Source organism: Meleagris gallopavo, chromosome 5, assembly GCF_000146605.3.
Source record: "Meleagris gallopavo isolate NT-WF06-2002-E0010 breed Aviagen turkey brand Nicholas breeding stock chromosome 5, Turkey_5.1, whole genome shotgun sequence".
Taxonomy (NCBI): Eukaryota; Metazoa; Chordata; class Aves; order Galliformes; family Phasianidae; genus Meleagris; species Meleagris gallopavo.
Window position 1 is genome coordinate 8,563,790 of NC_015015.2, and position 11,952 is coordinate 8,575,741.

Below are 11,952 nucleotides of genomic sequence, written 5' to 3' on the forward strand. Positions count from 1 at the left end.
CTCCGCCCGTCGGACCGGGATGGTGGTGCGGGGACGGCTGCGCGGCCTCGTGCTGCGCTGCCTCGCCCGATCTGCGGTGGACTGCCTTATTTTTCACGCGCTCTTGCTTTGATCCTTAAATCCATCATCTTTCTGTTAGGGAATATTTTCCCGATTGTCTTTCAGATTAGACTTAAGGTAGAGAGCAGCGAGTTTTCCTGTTCAGTAGCTTTATTGGCCGTGTGGATTTAGACGCGGGAGACGGCCTTTTTTTTATACCGAGCACGCATTGGGTGATCTTGGAGCCCTTATTGGAGCATTTGCTTTCTCACAGTCTGTGATTCTTATCAATGCACTGCTGGAAATGTGTCTGAGGTGATGAGACTAGGCTTCCTGGGGTGGGAGGTGCTGTGAGATACAATGGTTGCTAGTAAAAACACCTATAATATGAACACTCGATTTGTCTTTCTAGGTTTTGTTTTTCCCCACCCCGTCAATTTAATTTTATTCTTTTGAAGATTCTTCGTTGTCAAGCCGCCAAAGTGGAGAGTGCGATTGCAGAAGGGGGTGCTTCTCGTTTCAGGTACTGGTGCTGGTTTGGTTGACTGAACGTTTGGCAGTGTACCAGTTCTTTGAGGGGGAATTAAATATGTTTTCCCAAGTTACTAGTAATACTAGTTCCCAAGTTACTAGTTTCCCAAGTCACTTGAGTAATACTGAAGTGTCATTGAAAATGATGGTGTTTTGAATTTAGACAAACTACGTGATTGTGTTTTAACAGTGCTTCTTCAGGCGGAGGAGGTGGTAGGGGTGCACCTCAGCACTATCCCAAGACTGCCAGCAACAGGTACGTCGTCATATTCTTTGGATTAGCATCTTACTTCAAAGGTACGGGATATGTGATGGTGAATAGAGTTGGAAGTAGGCTCTTTTCAAATTTGTACAAGAAGCATTACAGAGTTTGTGATGTGTTAATGTCCTTCATCTGTGGCACGGTAGTGTATAGCTTATTAGAATTGTACCTCATGTCATGTGAGGAGGACAGAGCACTTTTATGCGTTCCATGTAAAAGGTTTAGAAGAAGGGTTTTAGTGTTGGGAGTGGTCTTATTTTATTTTAAAATTGACTATTTGCAGGTACTGTCATGCTGGTAGGAGAAGCATATATCTCCAACAAAACTAAACATAGTAATAGTTTATGTAAAATAGTGCTGGAAAGACAGTTCTTGAAATTGTTTTTCAAAATTCTACAGCGAGTTCCTGGGGAAAACCCCAGGGCAAAACGCTCAGAAATGGATTCCTTCACGAAGCACTAGACGAGATGACGACTCCGCAAACGACAAAGAACGACATGATGCAATCTTCAGGAAAGTAAGAGGGTAAGTTTTCCAGAAAGTGTTTTTCCATGCTATTATGTTTAGCAATATCTTCATTAAATGAGCCTGAGGAAGAGGAAGACATGCATAATTCTTGTGTTCCTTAGGGGGATAAGGAGGTTTCTTTAGAAGGAATGAGACAGAAACAAACAAGCAGCAAGTGTTTGCTGCTGCAGAGAGGCAAACTTGCTAAGAAGCAAGCTTTCTGAAAGAGTTAATATTGATAGTCAGACTTTTCATTCTAAAAGTTACAAAATAAATAAAAATCTGATTTGACTTTGAAAATTGGATTTTCACTTTTCTGCTTTAAAGACTAACTAGTAAAGGTAAATTTAAATCTGAAATTACTCGAAGTTTATAAGATTTGCAATCTGAATTTTTTGTTTTGCTTGTTCCTCTTTAGCATACTAAATAAGCTTACTCCTGAAAAGTTCGACAAGCTATGCCTTGAGCTCCTCAATGTGGGTGTAGAGTCTAAGCTCATCCTTAAAGGGGTCATACTGCTGGTAAGATGGTGGTGGTTTGTGGGTTGCTTTTTTGGGGTGGGGGGGGAGGTAAATGTCTTGCTTGTTTTTAAGCTACTACTTCCTTGCATCATAAGTATAGAGGTTGATGTTACTGATGAGAGAGAGAAATAACGTGATTTATCTGGTGTTTATTATTAACTCTGGCGTAAAGGAATGTCATCCCTTCTTGCATGAGAGGGATATGCTGGAGAAAGAATAGATTTAACACTGTAACATTAAATTTGAGATGTTAGTTACCAGTGTTCATTCTGTCCTGCACCTCCCTACACCCACTACTTTGCATCCCACTACTCAACAAGCTTTTTCTGTCTGGGAAGAACTACCACAGGTAGTCCTTGGTATACTAGATGCAACCAACAAATGGTTCTTAAATCTGAGATGGGCTTTGGTGTTCTGATGAGGAAATTCATATTTGTCCCTTTCATTAGTTTGGAATTATGGAAGCTTTTTCAGTAGCATAATATCTCAGTTTTGCATCAGTATTAAGCATCATGTGTTAAACAAACAGTAATAATGGATTTTATTTAGTATAGTGGCAAGGAGTAGATGTTCCAAATCATGTAGAATGTTAGTATTGTATTGAGTGTCTTGCATTTCTTAATACATATGCATCCTACCACAAGCTATCTTACTGAAAATAACTCCATTTAGATCGTAGACAAAGCCCTTGAAGAGCCCAAGTATAGCTCACTATATGCTCAACTATGTCTGCGACTGGCAGAAGATGCACCCAATTTTGATGGCCCATCTGCAGAGAGTCATCCAGGACAGAAGCAAAGCACAGTGAGTATTTCACTGTAGAATGGTAAATTCTAGTGTGTAGAATTAGTGTAGTAACAACTTCCTTTTTTTTTTTGTAGACATTCAGACGCCTCCTAATATCTAAACTTCAAGATGAATTTGAAAACAGAACCAGAAATGTTGATAGTAAGTTTTGAAACCAATTTAATACAGAATTTACTACTTTTCTATTCTGACAGCCATGTTTAACGGGATTTTTTGTTTTCCAGTCTATGATAAGCATGATGGTCCCCTCCTCCCTGAGGAGGAGGAACAGAGAGCCATTGCCAAGATTAAGATGCTGGGGAACATCAAATTCATTGGAGAACTTGGCAAGCTTGACCTTATTCATGAATCTATCCTTCATAAGTGCATCAAAACAGTGAGTATATAGGTTAGGTGTGGGCTAAGAATGAATAAGTATTTCTAAACTAAAAAAAAAATAATGCTCATGATGTTTTAGGAATTTTTGACTGTAAAAATGTTTCCTGTTGAGTAGAAATATCACTGTTTGAAATGAATAGTAGTGTGGTCTAATTAAAAAGGAAAATTGGTTTCATTTAAAGCTGTGGGAATTGTCTCAAAGTAAAGATGTAGTCTGGCCTAGACATAACTACCGCAGATAGCTCTTGCTATGTATGTACTTAAAATGAGTAATAAGTGCTTTAATTAGCATTTCTTAAGATGAATAATGTGATACATTTTTGCATGTCCTGCTGTACGCTGTTGTTAGAAATTATCTGTATTATGCTGAAAGAACTATTTTGCTTCTAATATTTCAGCTTTTGGAAAAGAAGAAGAGAGTCCAACTCAAAGATATGGGGGAGGATTTGGAGTGCCTCTGTCAGATAATGAGGACAGTGGGACCTAGATTAGACCATGCAAAAGCCAAGGTATGTGCATCTGCTGCAATCTTTCAAAGTAGCTTAAAATCCATGGCTAAAACTCTGAAACTTCAGCATTCTGTGCCTCTACTCAAAAGAACGAAACTGAAAATCTGGTATCTCCTGGAGCAAGAGTGCTGACTATTGCTCATGCATAAAAGCTTTTGATAGTGGAAGGAGACCGTCTTTCAGATGGTTTAAAAGGTTCTTCCTGGAAGACGCGGTTATTACTACGTAGTCATATAAGTGAGAATGTTATTTTCTAAATGCTTCTTAAACACATGTTAATACTGATTTGTAACATCACTTTTGTTCTCTCAGTCCTTAATGGATCAGTACTTTGCCCGTATGCGCTCCTTGATGTCAAGTAAGGAATTGCCAGCAAGGATTCGTTTCCTGCTGCAGGTACGGTATTAAAATAGCCTACTGCTGTTTGGTTTTTTTCCCCACAAAGTTGACTTCACTCCTTGCTTAATTATTTGTGTTCCAAGGATACTGTGGAGTTGAGAGAACACAACTGGGTTCCTCGCAAAGCTTTTCTTGACAATGGACCAAAGACTATCAATCAAATCCGTCAAGATGCGGTAAAAGTAAGTATTTGATATTAAGTCTTGTGCTTAGCTTCTGATTAAATGCTGAAGGGAATCCTTACACTATTTACTTTATGTCACAAAACTCATCTTCTGTTTATCTGGTAGTGTGACAGTAAAGTGTTGATGAGGGTTGAAAGCATGTAGGCTTGTAGTTTAGGCATAAAAACTTGATTATCTCAAGGACTATTATTATAAAATAACCAGAATGGTAATTCCTCTTCTAAAGGATCTAGGAGTTTTTATTCCTGCTCCTATGTCTCAAGTGATGAGAAGCGACTTCTTTCTGGAGGGACCCTTTATGCCACCCAGGATGAAACTTGACAGGGACCCACTCGGAGGGCTTGCTGATATGTTTGGACAAATGCCAGGTATGCTGAAACTGTGAGGCTGAAGTGATGATTGCAACTGTACTGTGTTGAACACAACAAGATAACATATTGCCTTCTGTTTTCTGATAATATAGGTAGTGGAATTGGTACTGGTCCAGGAGTTATTCAGGATAGATTTTCACCCACTATGGGACGCCATCGTTCAAACCAACTTTTCAATGGCCATGGGGGTCACCTCATGCCTTCTGCTCAACCCCAGTTTGGAGAACTAGGCAAATCTTTTCTGAAAAATCAGGTAAGGAAAAAATGGCTTGAGCATGTTAAGGAGCTCTTCTACAGATGCATATGTTATGGATTATAGTATATTTGTGTTGGAAGGCTTTCTCAGGTTTGATTCTGTGATTAGAGCTCATGTTCAGTTGGCAAAAAACTTCCTAAACAGTGTCTTAAAATGATAGAAAAGATAAGGAATACACTTGGTTGTTTTTTGTTTGTTTGTTTGTTTTACTGCAAGGAAAGGTGCATGTGGCTTTGGTGGGTCAGAATGGTGCATTTTTTTATTTAAAAGATAGCCCTGTTTTTTTAGGAATAGGTGCTGCTCTCCCACAACCCCTGCTCCTTCTTTTTCCCTTCCTCACAAATAGAATCTTTGTTCCTCTGGTCCCTCTGGTACTACTTACCATATGATGTACGCCACTCCATCATCTGCACTTCTTTCTCTATATCTCCCTTTCTGAAATAGGGGCAAAGCCAGCTCTACCATAACCAGAATCAGGGACTCTTATCCCAGCAACAAGGACAGTCGAAGGATATGCCACCTCGGTTTTCTAAGAAAGGACAGCTTAATGCAGATGAGGTATATTACATGCCTACATTTACTTAAAGCCTATACTCAATATTGCCCAGTGATTATAGCAAGACGCGTTATTATGAGGACTTATGCTGGATCTCTTCCTACTTTCTTCCTTCTCCTACTTTGCCCCTTCCTCTTTCACCTTATTCCTCACTTTCCCTAGGGTATCCAGCGTCCTGTGAGCGAGACTGAGATATGAGGGCAATTTCTTGTGATGTTCCTTCCTTCCCTTCCCACACACACCCTTCCCAAGAGCACTACTCTGACATCAGTTCCCATGCATCATTGATAACAGCACATTTTAATGGAAACTCTAGAAGATCCTAATACTCAAATCTAGAAGCCCCGAAGTGCTGGACCAGGCAATTAATTTTTTTTTCCTGAACTAGACGATAGGCTAAGTGTCAAGCACAAAGTAAACTGCATTTAGAGGAAAAAAAATAAGTATCCTTACTTCTGAGCAATTAGTGAAGTTTCATCATAGTTGTAAATCCTGTCTGCAAACATGCTAAGTATCTTCTTAGGTTTCTTAACATACTGCATCTGAAAGGAGCAATTCCAGATCTTGGTACAGATGTTACTAAAAACCAGTAACTTGCAGCAAGCTGTGATTTACTGAGTCATGCTTTTGGGGGTGTTGCAGTACTAGCGTGACTTAATCTAACTGTTTACACTGTAGAAACTGAAAATTAAAGTTTATGTGGGATGGGTTGATGCAAGTCCATTTCTGTGTAATTCTTGGTGAAAGTACTTGAAACAGTTTGAGATTTTTCTGATTATTTACAGATAAGCCTGAGACCTGCTCAGGCTTTTCTAATGAATAAAAACCAAGTGCCAAAGCTTCAGCCCCAGATAACTATGATTCCTCCCAGTGCTCAACCACCACGCACTCAGACGCCACCTTTGGGACAGGTAAATATCAAAGTTAATGTGTGCTGCTAACCAAGTTTTCTTCGACTATACTGAATTCTTGCGTGTGGGACTTAAGCCTGTTTCTGATAAGAGAGGGAATGTTTGTTTTGTTTTTTTGTAGCACATAGCAGAAGATATGAAAGCATGTCTGAGGATGTAATTTGACTTTAACCTGCTTAGTAAATACTGGAAGTTGATAAAAGTTTCTTTGAAACAGTGCTGTAGGTCGACTTCAAAGAAGTAACTTCTGGTACTGTCTTTCAGCCTCCTCAACTTGGTCTTAAAACAAATCCACCTCTTATACAAGAAAAGCCTGCAAAGACCACCAAGAAGCCACCTCCTTCCAAAGAAGAGCTACTTAAACAAACTGTACGTTAATTGTATTGCAGTGCTTCTTTAAAAATACTTTTAAAAATGTATGTTTAACTATCCATTCTCTTTCTCTAGGAAGCTGTTGTAACTGATTATCTGAATAATGGCAATGCTAATGATGCTGTCAATGCTGTGAGAGAAATGAGAGCTCCAAAACACTTCATTCCTGAGATGTTGAGCAAAGTAATCAGTCAGTCCCTTGATCGATCAGATGAAGACAAAGAGAAAGCAAGTACTTTGATCAGCTTACTCAAACAGGAGGGAATAGCCACAAGTGACAACTTCATGCAGGTACTACAGTCTGATAGTCCTTCTGCTTGGCTGTTTGTGATGTCTAGCTTGGATACAGAAAGCAAAATCTATTTCCTCTTGTTGATGTGAAGAGGTAGAAGTAACATACACACTCACGAGAGAATGTAGTATGTGATGAGAGAAGAAATGTGGGTTTGGGATTTTTTGGAAGCAGGGAAGCTCTAGGCAAGTGATTCAGTGGGAGATAAAAAAAAAAAAGGCTTTTATTTAGTGACTATATTACTGTATGCAAGGACAAAATCTCAGTGTCTCATCTTGTTACTGTTTTGTAGGCATTCCTGAATGTATTGGACCAGTGCCCCAAACTGGAGGTGGACATCCCATTGGTGAAATCCTATTTAGCACAGTTTGCAGCCCGTGCCATTATTTCAGAACTGGTGAGCATTTCCGAACTGGCTCAACCACTGGAAAGTGGCACCCATTTCCCTCTGTTCCTGCTTTGCCTTCAGCAGTTAGCTAAGTTGCAAGATCGTGAATGGCTAACAGAATTGTTCCAACAAAGCAAAGTGAATATGCAGAAAATGTTACCAGGTAAGAGTCTGTTCAGATATTTCATGTTTGTATATGAGATGGTTTTTGTGTGTTTTGTACCAGTTAATATAGTTACTTCAATGTAGTCAATTGTCACGATCCTTAGTGAGGATGGTACTTTTAATAGGTATCAGTGAGTACTAGCTCTTAAGTGTGTCTTCATTGCTTTTCAGAAATTGATCAGAACAAGGACCGCATGCTGGAGATCTTAGAAGGGAAAGGGCTTAGCTTCTTATTCCCACTTCTGAAACTGGAGAAGGAACTGCTAAAGCAAATAAAATCGGATCCATCCCCACAAGCCATCTATAAGTGGATTAAAGATAACATTTCACCCAAGCTTCATGTAGATAAAGGATTTGTGAATATATTGATGACCAGGTGAGATGGTTTCTTGATGTGATTCAGGCACATGCCTTGTCAAGCATATAAGCATGTATTGGTAAGCCAATACTTACCTGTGTGGAGACTGACATGTATCTTCGTGTAAGATGGTATATGCTAAGATAGGGATGAAAGTTGTTTTAGCTGGACTTGCTCTCTTTCAGTGCCCAGTATCTGTTTGCATCAGTTGTGTTTTACCTGGGGATGAGAAATGTAGAACCCATTACTCTGCTCAAAAAATGTTTCAGAGCCTTAAGTTGCATAAGTAGGATTTCATAGTGGACAGTAAAGTATATCACATGCACCTTTAATGTGCTTGAATTAGTGAGCAAGTAACTTAATAATTGTAGAGCATAAAATCTTGTTGTGATTTGGAGTTCACAGAATTAACCTTTCTGTCTTTGGTCCAGTTTCTTGCAGTATATTTCAAGTGAAGTAAACCCACCTAGTGACGAATCAGATTCTTCATCTGCTCCATCAAAAGAGCAACTAGAGCAGGAAAAACAACTGCTTCTTTCCTTCAAGCCAGTAATGCAGAAGTTCCTCCATGACCATGTTGATCTGCAAGTGAGTGCTTTATATGCACTCCAGGTGCACTGCTACAACAGTAACTTTCCAAAAGGTATGTGTATAATCTTACCCACAATTCAACTGCTTGTGCAGGAATTTCAGGTTCACTGTATCTCTTCAGTCAGATAACCTGTTTGGAAGTTTATAAAGCTAAGAGTTTTGTGTGCTTGCTTTCAAAGGCATGTTACTGCGCTTCTTTGTTCATTTCTATGATATGGAGATCATTGAAGAAGAAGCCTTTTTGGCATGGAAAGAAGATATTACTCAAGAGTTTCCAGGAAAAGGCAAAGCTTTATTCCAGGTAAACTTGATAATGGCTCTGTCTCCTGTCATGCTCCAGCAGAGCAGGGATTACTTGGAGAAACATAAGGAGTTATCCACTAGCGAGGAATGAGGGGAGATGAAATGAGTGTAGAGTACAGCGGAACCACTTAAAATGAGCTTGGGGAAAAAGTGTTCTGCTGATGTGTATAGTGGGTAAATAATTCTTGTTGCCTTAAACCAGTTTTATGTAACTGCAGGTAAACCAGTGGCTAACCTGGCTGGAAACTGCTGAAGAAGAAGAATCTGAAGAAGAAGCTGACTAAAGAACCAGCCAAAGCCTTAAATTGTGCAAACATACTGTTGCTATGATGTAACTGCATTTGACCTAACCACTGCGAAAATTCATTCCGCTGTAATGTTTCACAATATTTAATGCAGATGTATGTCAATAGGATATCTTCTGCAAAAGGTTTTTGTAGTATGTCTTAATAGTCTACAATAAAAATATTTTAGAGTATCTTTAATGTTTAGATAACAGTGTATTAGCAGCATGCAATAATTACATCATAAGTTCTCGAGCAGAAGCAGTCTGTTGCAAGGGTCTTCTTTGCTGCCAGTTATCATAGGCTGTTTTTAAGTTAGAAAACTGAATAGCAACACTGAATACTGTAGAAACGCACTTTGCTCAGTGTAATACTTGAGTTGTTGCAATATTTGATTATCCATTTGGTTGTTACGGAGAATCCTTAACTGTAATCGATGGTTGTTGCCGTAATAGTATATTGCCTGTATTTCTACCTCTAGTAATGGGCTTTATGTGCTAGGTTTTAATATCCTTGAGCCTGGGCAAGTGCACAAGTCTTTTTTTTTTTTAAAGAAACAGTTTACTTGCACAGAAACTGATCAGCTGGACAGATGATTTAATGCCCTTTGGAAGAGGTTTTTGTGGGTGTGAAACATGGTGAGAAATTTGAATTGGTCCCTCTATTATAGTATTGAAATTAAGTCTACTTAACTTATCAAGACATGTTCATGCCCTGATTTTATATACTTGTATCTATCAATAAACATTGTGATACTTGACTTGGTTTTTGAATGTGTCCCAGCAGAAGGGCTTTGACTGACAAGTAGTTTACTTTCTGAATAGAACATCAGTAGGAATTTACTTAGACTGTGGGATCATTTTAGGTTTCTTTTTATGAAAGGTCTGTCTCAGTTTGTTCATGAATTCTCAGTAAGATCACAGACCAGAGAGACACTGATTTGGTATGTCAGAAGGGTAATTAACAGATACCTGCTGAAGGAATAAGTATGACCTTGCCTTGTGATTCAGTGAGTAATCTGCCTTTTTTCTTCCTGATGCTTGAAACTTTCAAGTTCCCATATCTTTAATGAAGTGGCACTGACTAATTCACTGTTTCTCAAGTAATGAAATCAGAAACAACAGCAAAGTGTCAGCTTAAAATGTTATCTATTAAATGCTCAAAATACCTTACTTTCTAAGACTGTTCTGAGTGAGATTTTTTTTATCAGTGGTTTTTTGCTAGCTTTCAAAGGTGGCATGTTTGTAGTAGCAAAAGTTTACTTCTTGATGGAGACTTTTTTTTTTTTTTGCTAGTGCTGGAAGTGCTTCAGATGACTGTGTCTTTCACATGGTAGAAGATGAAAATGTTGCAAAAGAAAAGATTTGAGATCTTGATAAAGTTTACTTTGAGGGAAGAGTAGTTTGCATTTAAGTGTGTTAAAGGGCTGTGACTAGTTAAATGGGTGTGGTTCTTGCATTGCTGGCACTCTTATCTTGGGCAGGCTTCCTGATCTGCAGTTGGACGTAGTGTACTTTGAAATTAGACTTTTTCATTGGATTTCTGAAGTTGGGTCAGTAACTTGCTTGAGGATGGTAAAATGCGACGTTGCCCAGTGTGTCACTGCATTTATTGTGGTAATCCAGATTACATCTGTTAGGAAAGGGGTGTTAAAACTGAATTGCTAGCAAGTATTTTGACTACCCTTACCACCACTTCCTATCTATATTTCAGTATAGTGGTGCAGCTTAGCAGTAACTTGCAGATTCCTAGCTCAAGTAAGAGAAAACATGAAGTTATGTTAAAGCAGCTTGTGGTGGGGGAAATGGCTGCTTCTGTTGATGTAGTTGCAGCTTTTGAGAGTGGTAGTAATTCCATCATAGGGCCTCCAAATGCACTCTTCCAGTCATAGTTTTCATAAATTAAAGCTATTCTGCATTTCTTTATAGAGGAATATAGTTGGTGCTTAAGGAGCTGCAGTATTCAGCTTTGCTTCTTGTTGTCAGATAAGTGCTCCACAAATGTTCACATCCTAAGGTTCAGCAGTCAAACAAAAAATGTGATCTTTTATTTCACATCTAAACAGTCATTTCAGCTGATCAGTTTGGTGATGTATTCCCCTACAATACTGTTTCTTAGAGTTCAGATGTAGTTTCCTTGAATACCCAATGCAATTCATTCAAGTGCTGCGAAGCTGAACAGAGGAGCTGCCAGTCACAAAAGCACAGTTCTAACTGGTAGTTTTCAATTAAGTGTACCATAAGGTGAGACAAAAAAAAAATTACAAGAAGAGGTGCAAGTAAAACAATTCTTGATCAAAAAAGAATTAGACTGCCAACTAACTTACCAGTTTTCTGGAGGAGGTTACACTGGCAGCTGCAGGTTGAGTAGCATGAATAAGCCTTGTATTCTTGCCCAGTCTTCACTCCAATCACTACAATCATACGTACTTGTGCATGAAGGCTTTGCTGCTTGGCTATTTTTTTTTTTCTTTCTGTAACTAGATAGATCAGGTAAAATCACTTATGATACCCTAAATTCTGTTAGTGAAGAGTGAGCTGTTAAGAACTATGCCTACCAACTATATTCCATATTTTCAAATGCTTATACACATCAAAATGCCATTAAATGCAGAAATTATTCCCATCATAAGACTTGCACATGCAGTTAGTATGCGCATATCTGGCCTCATGAAACTGGTGTAAAAAGGGCTCTTGACAGTGCAGTGGCTCATTGAAACTTTCTTTTTACCTTTTTACAAAGCAGGGAAAAGAGCATCTTCATAATCTACTTATTTCATTTACTTGACTGCTCAGTGCAGTCAATCTGGTAAAAGGGGTGGGTATTCAGTTGGGCTGATGTTTGAGTGACTTGTATTTTAAATGTAAATAGACCATTTTAAACTAGTAAAGTCACAGTCTAGATTAAACCAGTAACTGATCAATGATAGTGGCTTTTATTTAGTATCAATTTTGATAATTCAACATA

The 11,952-nt window shown here is 38.7% G+C and overlaps 1 protein-coding gene and 1 non-coding gene across 2 annotated transcripts in view; both read left to right on the forward strand.

The window, feature by feature from the left end:
- EIF4G2 (eukaryotic translation initiation factor 4 gamma 2) overlaps positions 1–11,245 on the forward strand; it is an 11,499-nt gene extending 254 nt beyond the window's left edge. The window contains exons 2-22 of the mRNA XM_010710988.3: positions 425–562; positions 761–826; positions 1,232–1,357; positions 1,758–1,860; positions 2,533–2,664; positions 2,742–2,808; positions 2,892–3,043; positions 3,444–3,554; positions 3,867–3,950; positions 4,037–4,135; positions 4,365–4,506; positions 4,602–4,762; positions 5,210–5,323; positions 6,107–6,232; positions 6,497–6,601; positions 6,680–6,895; positions 7,189–7,447; positions 7,621–7,825; positions 8,239–8,450; positions 8,578–8,699; positions 8,920–11,245. Of these exons, the coding sequence (XP_010709290.1) occupies positions 425–562; positions 761–826; positions 1,232–1,357; positions 1,758–1,860; positions 2,533–2,664; positions 2,742–2,808; positions 2,892–3,043; positions 3,444–3,554; positions 3,867–3,950; positions 4,037–4,135; positions 4,365–4,506; positions 4,602–4,762; positions 5,210–5,323; positions 6,107–6,232; positions 6,497–6,601; positions 6,680–6,895; positions 7,189–7,447; positions 7,621–7,825; positions 8,239–8,450; positions 8,578–8,699; positions 8,920–8,985 (2,806 nt within the window). The 3' untranslated portion in view covers positions 8,986–11,245. The remainder of the gene's footprint in view (positions 1–424; positions 563–760; positions 827–1,231; positions 1,358–1,757; positions 1,861–2,532; positions 2,665–2,741; positions 2,809–2,891; positions 3,044–3,443; positions 3,555–3,866; positions 3,951–4,036; positions 4,136–4,364; positions 4,507–4,601; positions 4,763–5,209; positions 5,324–6,106; positions 6,233–6,496; positions 6,602–6,679; positions 6,896–7,188; positions 7,448–7,620; positions 7,826–8,238; positions 8,451–8,577; positions 8,700–8,919) is intronic.
- LOC116216726 lies at positions 5,366–5,525 on the forward strand. The gene has a single exon (XR_004160042.1). It is a non-coding gene; the product is annotated as a small nucleolar RNA SNORD97 (small nucleolar RNA).
- Positions 11,246–11,952: the final 707 nt, after the last annotated feature.